Consider the following 13,867-nt stretch of genomic DNA (forward strand, 5'->3'; position numbering starts at 1 on the left):
GATGTAAACACAAGCGGAAATAATCCGCTTTGTTTACATTTGTACGGCGCTGCTGCGCAGCAGCGCCGTAAGGCAGATCGGCGATCCCCGGCCAATCAGCGGCCGGGGATCGCCGCCATGTGACAGGGGACGTCCTGTCACTGGCTGCACAGGACGGATAGCGTCCTGTGCAGCCCGGATCTCCAGGGGAGGCAGCAGGTAGGAGAGGGAGGGGGGAATTTCGCCGCGGAGGGGGGCTTTGAGGTGCCCCCCCCCGCCACCCACAGCAGGCAGGAGAGATCAGACCCCCCCAGCACATCATCCCCATAGGGGGGAAAAAAGGGGGGCAATCTGATCTCCCTGCCTGCACCCTGATCTGTGCTGGGGGCTGCAGAGCCCACCCAGCACAGATCAATCAAACCAGCGCTGGTCCTTAAGGGGGGGTAAAGGGTGGGTCCTCAAGTGGTTAAAGAAGATGCTGCAAAGAGGAGAGGGGCCACCAGGGAATATAAGATAGAAAGCGGCCACCAGCTCATAAGTTAACAGGAGCGGCGGCCGCGGGGGGGAGAGGGGTGAGAGGACAGACCCGCGGAAAACTGCTCACAAACCGGCAGTGGGCCGCGGCCCGATGGTTGGGGTCCCCTGAGTTAGAGAATAGCTTACCCACAAAGTTAAACACTGCAGTCAGAATTTATGTAGCTCAGAACTGGCTCAAAGCAGATCTTCTTTGGGATAGGGTCATTGATATGCATTAAAGAAAATCTCACGAGTCTGGTTTTGGATAACCTTCCCCCATACAGACAGGTCTAGCACCCACGGTTTCTGCACAGTAACAGTGCCCATTAAGCCCTGACCCCTCAGTAAAATTTGTATCATCACCACTGGCATCCCCCAACTTTTGATTTGGGGTAATACCTCTGCACCTTACCTCTGGATCATAGGTTTTAATATATTTATCCTTTTAATATTACACAACCTGGCCTCACAGAACCCCATCAGGTTCTTAAAGTGGATTTGAGGTGAACTTTTCCACATTGCATAATTGTGTTCCTTTCCTATTGTTTATAGGACATTCCTCAAGCCAAATACTTTTTTTGTTTTTGTTTTAATACTCTAATTCCCTATAAACGAAGAAAGCCACGCCCACAGGTTTTCAGAGAGCCTCGGCAGTAGCAAGGGCTCATGGGAGCTCAGTCTGGGCAGGAGGAGGGGGAGGTGTTACTAGCAATTGATTTCAGAGGCAGAGGGGAGGAGTGTAATGTTTACAAACAACATGGCTGCTGTCATTGTATCACAGGAATAAATAATCATATTCTATTAAAACTGTTTGCAGCTAGATTTGCTGTGTAAACCATCTAAACTTTAGATAAGATATATAGACAAGTTACTTGTTATAGTTAGTTTTTCATCTCGGATCCGCTTTAAACTAATATTAGGGTTTTCTGACCTTGTTTTCTTTCATTTGTGTTTTCTTATTATTAACCATCATTGCAATATTCTCCAATTGATGTCCAAGGTATTGCCTTGTATTTCTCAATATTGCTACTTTAACATACTGCATTTATTCATTGGTGCCTTTTAGTCTGTTCTTGTTTTCTTGTTATAAGAGATCCCTATGCTTAAAGAGAAACCGTAACCAAGGATTGAATTTCATCCCAATCAGTAGTTGATACCCCCTTTCCCATGATAAAGCTTTACCTTTTCTCAAATGGATCATCAGGGGGGTCTATATGGCTGATATTGTGGTGAAACCACTCCCACAGTGTGATGTCATGACCATGGTCCTGACATCACACTGTGGAAGCCTGTTGCATTGTGGTAAATAACAGCTGTTTCCAACTGCTAAAAAAATAAGCAGCAGCTCCTTCCACTGACATCCCCTGCCAGCAGTAAAAATGTCGCCATGTGATAAATTTCACAAAGTGAATCAGGGAGAGGAAAAAATGTACAATGTGCAATCACTGACTAAATTGTTTATACATAATTATTGTAAAAATTAAGCACTTTTTTATTATGTTATTTTCACTGGAGGTCTACCCTAACTGTTTTGTACATTTTCTTTTTGCTTCAATTAACAAATTTCAGGAATTATGTAATGGAAGGAAAATTCTGGTTGATCTCTAACTATGCCTCAGCAGCAGGTACATTTAAAAAAAGTAACAGATACCAGGGATGTTCAGTGGTGTCATGCCCTTAGGAGTCCAGCTTTGTGGCGAAGATAGGCCCAAATGCTGATGCCTCTTCCCAAGTCCACGTGTTAAGCTCTCAAAGTACCTCCACTTTTCTCAGGATGGGTACTCTGTGCAGATCTCTGAGGATGGGTGCTCTCCTTTTTGAGAGATACAGAGAGGAAATTGAAACGGAAAAGCTAAGTATAGCAGGCAAATAGGATAGGAGAGCTGGTGATTTTCTTGAGCTGAAAATGCCAGCTGGGCCTGATCCAATTCACTTTTTCTCCTAAGTTTTTTCCTAGGTTGTATTTTCACTTCTTTTCAATGAAATGCCCTTTAAGCCTCCAGCAAGCAAAATAGTACTCTGAATAATTTTTATAGCACCAGTACTTCTTAATCTACTTGTTGGTACTTTTTCAACTGCTAAAAAAAGTATTTTAAATAGAAGAGGAAAATGTATCTCCTGGGGAAAACTTAGAAGAAAATGTGAATTGGATTAGGCCCAATTTCTTTATAAACTGTTCATAACTAGTGTATGTGGAAAGATTTTCCCGTCCCCCAGTAAACATATTATATAAAGACTCCTTTAAGTATTTATCTTTCATGGCAATTTTAATAGAAAAAAAAGACTGTTTAACTTATAGGTTAACTTATAGATTATAAAAAAATAAAAATGGCATTTTAAGGCTTTCAATATCACTCTGTAATTTCAGACAGTTCTTGTGGAGTTTCTTCTTTAATATGTAAGCAGATGCATTCTTCATCTTCTTCTACTTTTTTACACAGCATTTCCTCTTCTAACATGTTCTTGTCCTAAAAACAGTAACAATAGCAGCTTCAAATACATGAATAAAAGGACATAGGGGATTTAAGTATATTGTGCATACATACTACCTGATCCGTGGGGATAGCCGGGGAGAGTCACTTACCACCCCTCCTGTATCTTTTTTTATTTAAAGTTTTGTTTTGTTAGATCAAAATGGCTGCAATCCTGAGGTCACAACGCTGCAGCATTCAGCTCTGTGCTTTTCATCGGAAAGGACAGAAAAGTGAGGAAAGGGTGGAATAGAGAGAGAGAAGGGGCATGGAGAGGTGAGAAAGGGCATTCCTAATGCCAGGGGGGGGGGGGTGTTATGCAGGAGTGCATCTCCTGCAAAGGACATCCCCTTCCCCATTAGGCTGCTGATATTGTGGTGTAGCATCGGGAGAGGGCATATAGTCTGAATTAGAGGCCTGCGCGGGTCTAACTGTACAGACTCGCATTTGACCTGCACCCGCCGTTCCGCTACCCACATCTGACCCACAACCCGCTTGCTGGTGAATCTGGTACCCACTCCCGACCCGTTACCTGCACCTGATCCGCAACCCAATGAAAATCAAATGGGAACCCAAACCTGACCCGCATTTCGGGTAACCCGTGGGTACCCGACCCGATGCAGGCCTCTAGTCTGAATGACTGCTTTTTGAAACCCGCATTTAGGGTAACCCATGGGTACCCAACCCGATGCAGGCCTCTAGTCTGAATGACGGCTTTTTTTAAACCCGCATTTTGGGTAACCTGCGGCTACCTGACCCGATGCAGGCCTCTAGTCTTAATGACGGCTTTTTTTAAACCCGCATTTTGGGTAACCCGTGGGTACCTGACCCGATGCAGGCCTCTAGTCTGAATGACGGCTTTTTTGAAATATAGGTTTTTTTTCTCCTTACATCTGTTAAAGCCAGTGGTGCTCATCAGAGCTAGGATATCCGAGATACTCGGATATCCTAGCTCTTTTTTCACTATTCGAGCTCGAATACCGAGCTCGAATAGTTTTAGCTATCCGGGCTGTGCTATCCGAGCGCACTCGGATAGCAAGCAGCAATCCCTAGATATCCTAGCTATCCGAGCTCGGATAGCGTCACGTCTCACGTCACCTCAAGTCCTCACAAGCAAATCAGAGGGCTCCCAGCCCTCTGACTGCAGCTAATCACAGAGGGGGAGTCTGGCCAAGCCCCCTCTCTATAAATAGCAGACGCCATCTTGCCTCACTCGTCCTGCTTGCGACTTACTGACTTAATGTACTGAGAGATTGCTCCAGTGCTTTTGTTTGTGTGCAAGTGCATTTATATTGTTCTAAACCAAGCGTTTTTACACTTCAACACTTGATATTCAACTGTATTGCTTTGTATTGCAGATAGATTGTATTTTAGGCAGTTTAGTTTGTGTGATTAGGGACTAGGGAGGGAGATTGTCACTGCTGCAGCTGCAGCTAACAGCTAGGCCCTGTGCCTAGGCAAGGCAGCCTGCCCTGCTCAGTGCTCTAGTCTCTAGTTACCTGTGCTCTCACCTGTCCTACTCTACTGTACTACTACTTCTGTGTTAGATAGATTTGTACTATTTTGTAGTTAGCAAGGCCCAGCTTTACTGTTATACCTGTCCTGTATCTGCTCTCTGTAATCTAGTCACACCTGTTCTATTATTTAGCTAGATTCTTCTATTGTTTAGTGAGTAGTACTGTAGTGTACTCTAGTCTGTGTATAGGGAGTATCCGTCACCGCGTTACCTAGGGTCTTTGTGTGCGCAGTGCACGTCTGCGCTGCCCGCACCCTCTCGTTAGTGCTACACCCGTCCTATTGTTTATATTACTTCTATTGTGTATTCGCTGACTATACTGTACTGTAGTTTGTGTATAGGGACACCGTCAGTCAGCGTCAGCTAGGGTCTTTGTGTGCGCAGTGCACGTTTGCGCTGTCCGCACCCTCTCGTTAGTGCTACACCCGTCCTACTGTTTATATTACTTCTATTGTGTATTCTCTGACTATACTGTACTGTAGTCTGTGTATAGGGACACCGTCAGTCAGTGTCAGCTAGGTTCTTTGTGTGCGCAGTGCACTTCTGCACTGTCCGCACCCTCTCGTTAGTGCTACACCTGTCCTATTGTTTATATTACTTGTATTGTGTATTCACTGAATTGTACTGTAGTCTGTGTATAGGGACACCGTCAGTCAGCGTCTTTGTGTGCACACTTCTCACTCTCTCGTTAGCGCTACACCGATCTCTGCTGTAGAGTACACCTGTCCGTCACCTCACACACCCACCACCACCAGTCCCACCCCATTAAAGTACCCCACTTGTCCCACCCGCCTTTACATACATAAGTTGTTTTTTTTTCATTTGTATATTATTAAAAATATACGATGTCTAGCACTGGCAGCCGCGGTTTGGGCAGGGGCAGTAAGGGCAGCAAGGGCATCGCCAAGAGAGGAGGTCGTGGGCAGCTGCGCCACCACCACCATGCGCAGTTCTGCGTCTGCACCAGTGGCTATTCCGCCATTAGCCACTGGCCGTGGATGCCTTGGCCGCCCAACAGCTGGAAGTCACGCTGCAGAGACACAGCAGCAGCAGCGTGTGGCGCAGATGTTCCTCCCACCGCCAGGTCGTAGCCGTCCTATTGAGGAGAAGGACGCAGACTCTGTGGTGGAACTGATGATGGATGAGCAGGCCACCATTAGCTCTGGAACCGAGTCCTCCACCCCCGCCACCACTCCTGTTCGCAAGAGCAGCAGCAGCCGACCAGCACTGCCTGGGGAGGAGGAGTGCAGTTCTCCAGCCCCAGCGGGCGACACCAGCACCCTGTCACTCAGCACCTTCTTATCCCCAAGCACAGCGGGGTTATGGAGTGCTGTTGCGGCAGAATTGGAGGAGGAAGGAATGGGCACTTTGGGGAATGATGCTTTGGACAGTCAGACAGTGGTGACTGTCCATCCGCCCATGCATGCAGAAGGGGAGTTTGTGGGATCCCAGCATGACATGTTTGCAGAGGGGGAGGATGATGATGACAGGGTGAAGGACAGAGACTGGGTGCCAGGTCCTGGGAGTGGGGATGTCATCAGCTCTGAGGAGGAGGAGGAGGATGCGTCTGTGGGCCTTGCTAGAAGGATCAGCATCGCAGGCATGGGCAGGATCACAAGTGGGCGTGGTATGCAGGCCACACAGCGTGCTGATCCGGAGACGAGTTCTGCCAGTGCCACCACCAGCCGCACCAAGAACACCCCCCCCCCCCAACTACCACAGGGAGACCAGCAGCAGCAGCACCTTCCAGCCGAAGGGGCAACTTCACCTCCCCAATTTGGAATTATTTCACCCTGCCATATGTGGAGTGCAAGTATGCCACCTGCAACCAGTACCGCCAGGGAAGGAGCCCTCTGCGTACGGCAACACCTCTCTGATCAACCATCTGGCAGGGAAACACTTTCATGAGCATGAGGAGTTCATGAAGTTGAAGGAAGCTGGCAGTCGCAGTGGCAGACCCGCCACCACTGCGAAGCCGTCAGCAGCAGCCCCTCGCCCACCTCCACCTCCTCCAGCAGTACCAGCAGGAGTGCGTTAGAAACGCACTGCTCCTCCTCCCTCTGCAACCCCTGCCGCCGACACTGAGGCCTGTTCTGGCAGCCAGTCCTCAGTGGCCTCCTCTGCTCCCTCCACTGATTCCCGTGCCAGCAAAAGGCGTCGCCAGACCCTGCTCAGCGACACCTTCCAAGGGGTGGTCAGGGTTCTGCCTCCCAGCAGCCTTCGCGTGCGTCAGCTGAACGGCTTGCTGGCACAGGCCATGTGCTCCCAACTCCTGCCTTATTCCCTTGTGCAGGAGGGAAGTGACATGCGTGCGCTCCTGATGTGTGCAGCCCCCGATTGGGCAATCCCCAGCCGACATTATTTTGCACGCACGGCCATCCCTGCACTTCACCGGTCTGTGATGGCCAATGTCGGGAGAGAGCTGGATCACGCGGTGGGTCAACGGGTCCACGTCACCATGGACTCGTGGAGCAGCCGGTTTGGGACAGGCCGCTATCTGTCCTTCACCGCGCATTGGGTCAGCTTGGTGGAAGGGGGTGAGGAGGGGGAAACAGCATCGGGCACTGTCAGAGCAGCAGCAACAACGCAGTGGGTGGTGCCACCATGCAGGGTCAGCGGAATTGCAGCAGGTTCCTTTGATCCGCTTCCATCCTCCGGCACACCAGCCCAAACCCCCTGCCTCAGCAGTGAGCCCCGCCACTGCCAAGCGCTGCTGGAATTGGTCAGCCTGGGGAAGACCAAACTGACGGCGAACCATGTCCTGACCAAACTCCGAGAGCAGGAGAGGAATTGGCTGACCCCCAGAGGCCTCAGAGTCGGAGAGGTGGTGTCCGGCAATGGGGCAAACCTTGTTGCTGCCATCAACAAGGGAGACCTGACCCCCATCCCCTGCCTGGCGCACGTCCTAAATCTGGTAGTCCAAAAGTTCCTGCGGACCTACCAGGGGATGGACCGACTCCTTGAGGCGGCAAGGAAGGTTGTGCGTCATTTCCGGCACTCGCCTGCAGCCGTAGCAAGCCTGGAAGAGGTGCAGAAGGAGCTGCACCTGCCACAGCACCGGCTCATGATCGATGTTCCAACTCGCTCGAACTCCACCCTGGCGATGTTGGAGCGTCTGGTTGAACAGAGGCAGGCTGTCAGCCAGTACGTTGCACGAGCAACAGTTGCCGCCATGACTGCAACTGGGCGTGCCGCCACCAACCTCCCGTCCATCATTTCCACCGAGGACTGGGGGCACATGCAGCAGGTGTGCTCAGTCCTGGCACCCTTCCTGCAGGCCACCAACATGGTAAGCAGGGACCATGCAATGGTGTGTGAGTGGGTCCCCTTGGTGTGTGTGCTGGACAGGGCCCTGTATGCACCGCTGGAAGAGGGAGCGGCAGCCTTGAACCAGCAGGAGCTGCAGGCAGCTTCACAGGCCACCTCGGAGGAGGAGGGCTTGGAGTTGGTGGAGGTCCCTGACCTTGCTGCTGATGGGGGGAGCAGCAGAGCACAGCTGGACTGGTGCGGGGGTGGAGAGAGGATGAGGTGCAGGAGGCAGAGGAAGAGGAAGACAGCACTGTCGGCTCTGGGGCTGCCGATGATGTGCCAGCAGATGTGGCCAGACTCTTCCCAATGGCAGCGCACATGCTGAGGTGCCTGCGCACGGACCCAAGGGTCATCCAGTTGAAGAAGAGGGAGGACATCTGGATCTGCATGATGCTGGACCCACGTCTGAAGGGGAAGCTCAGCCAGTTCCTGCCTGCAGGAGGAGACCGTGTGCAACAAATGAGGCATTTGCAGCTGTCCCTTGTTGAGCGCTTGGAGGAAGCCTTCCCTCAGCCATCTACCCCCACTGTCCAGCCAGCACAGAGGCAGCAGCAGGTGCCTGCATCCACCAGCAGCAAGCGCACGCGCACCACAGACCTGCTGTCTCTGACCAACGAGCTCTACATGAGTGTAGAGCTACCAAGGACTAGAGAGGAGGTGCCTGCAGCAGCATCCTTCTCAGGTCACAGACAGCGCTTGACCCGCATGGTGGCTGACTACATGGGGTCCTTCAGCGGGCTTGACAGCGTTGCCCCTGTTGATCCCATGGAGTATTGGGTCAAGCACCTGGCGATCTGGAGCAAGCTTGCGCAGTACGCCCTGGAAGTGCTCTCCTGCCCCTCTTCCAGCGTACTGTCAGAGCGTTGCTTCAGTGCAGCCGGTGGAGTCGTCACTGAGAAGCGATCTCGTCTGTCTCACAAGTCTGTGAACAGACTGACGTTTCTCAAAATGAACCAGGCTTGGGTGGAAGGCGAATTCCTGGCCCCGGTTGTCGGCAAGAGGGGGACATGAAGTGGCGCACACACACATTACACCTGCTGCTGCTGCTGTATTTCTTCCTGCTGTCTGTGTCTCCACTGCCAGGGAACACATTACAAGGTGCTGCTGCCCATGCTCCAACAGCTATTACGCTCAAATATAGCTGCCTGCATTAATTTGAAAAAAAAAAAAATTGTTATTATTTTAGAGGTGTCCGGGTTGAAAACTGTGCTGTCCCAATTGTGAATTGGACACAATGTGGGCTCCACGACCTCTGTCTGGAACCTCATGCTGTGTATTTACGGCCCTGGAACCATCGCTAGGAACCAGGGGCTATTATGTCTCGCTGCCTGCCCTCCTGCTGCCTGCTGCCAGTCTGCCACACACACTCATCCTCCTCACGCTGTCTGCTGTTGTATTTCCTCCTGCTGTCTGTGTCTCCACTGCCAGGGAACACATTACAAGGTGCTGCTGCCCATGAGCCAACAGCTATTACGCTTAAAAATAGCTGCCTGCATTATTTTGAGAAAAAAAAAATGTAATTATTTTAGAGGTGTCCGGTTTGAAAACTGTGCTGTCCCAATTGTGTATTGGACACAATGTGGGCTTCACGACCGCTGTCTGGAACCTCATGCTGTGTATTTACGGCCCTGGAACCACCGCTAGGACCCAGGGCCTACTATGTCTCGCTGCCTGCCCTCCTGCTGCCTGCTGCCAGTCTGCCCCACACACTTATCCTCCTCACGCTGCCTGCTGTTGTATTTCCTCCTGCTGTCTGTGTCTCCACTGCCAGGGAACACATTACAAGGTGCTGCTGCCCATGCGGCAACAGCTATTACGCTCAAAAATAGCTGCCTGCATTATTTTGGGAATTTTTTTTTAAATTATTTTAGAGGTGTCCGGGTTGAAAACTGTGCTGTCCCAATCGTGCATTGGACACAATGTGGGCTTCACGACCGCTGTCTGGAACCTCATGCTGTTTATTTACGGCCCTGGTACCACAGCTAGGAACCAGGGCCTATTATGTCAGTCAAATCACACTGCCTGACACACACTACTCCTCCTCCTGTAGCTGCATTGAGCTTCTGCTGTCTGTGTGCTGCTACCACTGCCAGGGAGAACAGAAGAAGAACTATTTTCTGCTGCCACCTGTCCACCCACTCTCCTACCGGCAGCTATTACCACATTACAACTTGCCACTACTTCCTCCTCCTGCTGATGTCTGTGTTTTACCACTGCCAGGGTACACAGAAAAAGGCGCTGTGGCTTGCAATGTGCTACTACCTACCTATTATGCCATCAACACAAATAACTATGGTGTTATTAAAATAAAATATTTCCACAAATGAAGTAAAAACAAATATTACAAAAGAAAGGAAAACCAAGACACATAATATAATGATAGAGAAGAAGAGGAAGAAGAAGAAGATATAGAAGAAGAAGAAGAAGAAGAAGAAGAAGAAGAAGAAGAAGATATAGAAGAAGAAGAAGAAGATATAGAAGAAGAAGAAGGTATAGAAGAAGAAGATATAGAAGAAGAAGAAGGTATAGAAGAAGAAGAAGAAGAAGATATAGAAGAAGAAGAAGATATAGAAGAAGAAGACGAAGATATAGAAGAAGAAGAAGATATAGAAGAAGAAGAATAAAAAGATATAGAAGAAGAAGAAGAAGAAGAAGATATACACGAAGAAGAAGGTATAGAAGAAGAAGATATAGAAGAAGAAGAAGAAGATATAGAAGAAGAAGAAGAAGATATAGAAGAAGAAGAAGATATAGAAGAAGAAGAAGAGGAAGAAGAAGAAAAAGATAATTGAAGAAGATACAAGAAGTAGAAGATGAAGAAGATTCGAGTAGAAGAAGATATAGAAGAAGAAGAAAAAGAAGAAGATATAGAAGAAGAAGAAGATATAGAAGAAGAAGATGAAGACGACGTAAATGAAGACTTACAACTTACAACCATTTTGGACACACCTTCTCATGCAAACACTTTTCATGAAGTTAATTTACTATTTTTGATACCTTTTTATAACTACTACATCACCACGTAATCACTTGATGTTTTTCTTCATAAAAAAGGTGGTTTCATGCATCATTGACCTCCAATACAAGTTTTAAAAGCTATTTAAAGCCAGCTCGAATATTTTACTCGAATACAGACTCGGATAGTGACGTCGGATATCCGAGGTCGAATCGGATATTCGATTAACTCGAATATCGAACTTCGAGATGAATTCGGATAGTTTACTATCCGAATTCGACCAAAATCGAATAGGATAATGAGGTATCCGATAAACACTGGTTAAAGCCACTCTCCAGGAATAACATTTTTCTTTACTGTTCCTCTTACTTTCCATTACTCTATAAATATACTGTAGGTAATGTGTTTTATAAATAACTGTATGTTCTTTTTAGTGTGTATTATGTGACTCCTGCTGTGACCCTCTTTGCCCTGTCACAGCGGAGAGCATTTTTGGAGTCTTTTTTTAAAAAAAACCAAAAAACGGTTTAATAGACTTGCTTTAAAATCGCGGCTATTTTGCTGCAATTTTACCACATTTTTAGTGCAAGTCAATGGAAATATTTTTTTTTTATTTTTAAATCCAGTGTGACAGGATCTTATTGTGACACTGTTCCCATGAGGGTAAGAACATAGAGGTGTGGGTGTGCAAAAGCAAATAGCATGGGCACTGTTACAGGTGATTTATGCTATTTACTTACTTATCTTTGATCTTCATATTGACCTGAGAAAATTTGACCTAGCCGGCGAAATACATCATCTGTAGTGTTTCTAATAAACATTGTAATCTTCAGCCATTTTGTAGTCCATTGACTTCTTAGAGGTAAGCCACCTTTGCCATTTTATTCTGTATTTATATAGCCTTTATGGCAGTACAAGAACAGGGCAGAAGGGTGGGGGAACGTCGAACAGCCAGGCTCCTTGATAGTGATATAGGAGCTGGGTTGTTAGTAGACAGAAAAAAATTGAAGTGAGGTCAAGTGACTATATTTAAACATACAGTAAGTAAGTGGGTGGTGTGGAGTGGGATAATTATCCCTAAAAACGGCTGTAGGAAAATGAAAGGAGCTTCAGTAAATGTTGGGCATTTTCTTGGGGCATGAGTAAAATGTAAAATAACTGGCTTTGCCTTTTTGAGGTTCCAATCCTGCAAAAAGGTTAAAGCTCTCAGAAATGTTAAGAACAAGGGGAACAGGCATGTGTACCAAGAAGTTCTAATGCTCACTTCTTTTCTGTCCCTCTCTGTTATTGTCTAAAGGCCCCCGAAGCTACTTCTGGGTCAGCCAGGTTCAGTGAGCAATGTGCAGGCACTGCCTGGCAATGTGCATCATTGATTGCGCGCCCGTGGCTGGTAGCATTCTGCGCATGTGCACTACGTAGTCATATAGTCCTTTAACCTTTTTGCTGCATTGGAACCTCAAAACTCAAAGCCAGTTATTTTTCTCACGCCCCAAGAAAATGCACATTTACTGAAGTTCACTGTTAACTAAAAATGAGCGATAGACAAACTCAGTTGATGCATTATTGTATTCTGAAGGATGAGAGACAAAAAGAATTGACTGCTTCAGACAATAAAGATGTTGCTGGGCAAGGAAGCTGTGGCGTGTTGGTGTTTTAGTTAGAGTGTGAATTTCTGAACTGCCATCACAGACCACATGAATGCATAACCATTTCTTTTTCTGTTTAGTAAGCATGTCAACTTTAAAGAGACTCTGTAACAATTTTTTCAGCCTTAGTTCTTCTATCCTATAAGTTCCTATGCCTGTTCTAATGTGCTGGGGCTTACTGCAGCCTTTCCTAATTACACTGTCTCTGTAATAAATCAATGTATCTTTCCCCTGTCGTGTCTGTCGGGCTAAGGCTTTGAATGTGTGGAATGTGCAGGGCTGCTTGTCATTGGATAGAAGCGATACACACCCTCTGCAGGCCCCCTGCACACTCTGAATGACTCACACACTCTGTATATGTGAGCCTATTAGGAGCTGGTTAGTTTGTTTGTAAACACTGCCTAAAACTGTTAATTACAAGCCAGGATTGCAGCAGAGAGTGGCAGAAACAGCACAGAGGGGCACAGGAGAAAATAAGGAATAGAATGGTATGCTTTTTAGTGTAAGAATATTAGAGTACAGATTCTCTTTAAAAACTGGTTTACTGGTGTAATGATCGCTGCTGCAGCAGGTGTTGCTGGAAGTAGTAGTGCTGCAGCTCAGGCAGTTCTGATCTCTTTCCATGCAAACTACATAGCTTTGTCTGCCTTTCCCTGCTGTCAGCTTGTGACTGATTATCATTCACCTGTGTGGGAATCTGCATGTCTGCTCCCATTGGATGACCTCAGTATAAAGATCTGCTTCCTGCAGGACTCCTCGGGTTTTCATAGCTTCAGTTTAAGCCTGTCTTGCTGTCGCTTCAGCCCCCGATCGTGTTTCTTGTTCTAAAGATACTTTGCTGGTCTTTGCATCATATATTGGTTCATTGCCAATATATATGCATACCAGCACGTTTATTATTTTCCTTGTATTCGTGTTACGTTGATACATCAGTGTCGCTGATGTATACGTACACGAACTGTTTATATCCTGTGTGCAGTTAGTCAGCTTTCCAGCACGTTTTGGTAGGTTGCGCGTACCGTGATCACCCGTGCTGAGGTAGTTACCCTGCTCCTGGTTCTGTTTGTGGATTGCGTTCATCTCTGCGAAGAGATAACGAATCCTTCTGAATCCTGTTCTGTTACCGTTTGTGGATTGCGTTCATCTCTGCAAAGAGATAACGAATCCTTCTGAATCCTGTTCTGTTACCATTTGTGGATTGCGTTCATCTCTGCGAAGAGATAGCGAATCCTTCTGAGTCCTGTTCCCTGTATTGCTCCAGTCTAAGTCAGTGTTCCTGCTTATGTCATATATCGGTTCATTGCCGATATATACATATGTTAGTCAGACGTTACAAATAGTTTCATTGATAGCTGTAATTGTAATACGCTAGGAAAACATACTTATTGTATTTTTGTCTGTGTTACATTCATCTATCTTGATCCTGCTATTTCCTGACTATCCTGTCCTGTCTTTGTGAGGCACGCCATCGCTG

General features: G+C 47.4%; 1 protein-coding gene across 2 annotated transcripts in view; it reads right to left on the reverse strand.

Moving 5' to 3' along the window:
• Positions 1–2,743: 2,743 nt before the first annotated feature.
• LOC137544540 (granulocyte-macrophage colony-stimulating factor receptor subunit alpha-like) overlaps positions 2,744–13,867 on the reverse strand; it is a 289,974-nt gene continuing 278,850 nt past the window's right edge. For both annotated transcript variants that reach the window (XM_068265636.1, XM_068265635.1), the window contains one exon: positions 2,744–2,963. In XM_068265636.1, the coding sequence (XP_068121737.1) occupies positions 2,847–2,963 (117 nt within the window). In that variant the 3' untranslated portion in view covers positions 2,744–2,846. The remainder of the gene's footprint in view (positions 2,964–13,867) is intronic.

Source organism: Hyperolius riggenbachi, chromosome 2 (assembly GCF_040937935.1).
Source record: "Hyperolius riggenbachi isolate aHypRig1 chromosome 2, aHypRig1.pri, whole genome shotgun sequence".
NCBI lineage: Eukaryota > Metazoa > Chordata > Amphibia > Anura > Hyperoliidae > Hyperolius > Hyperolius riggenbachi.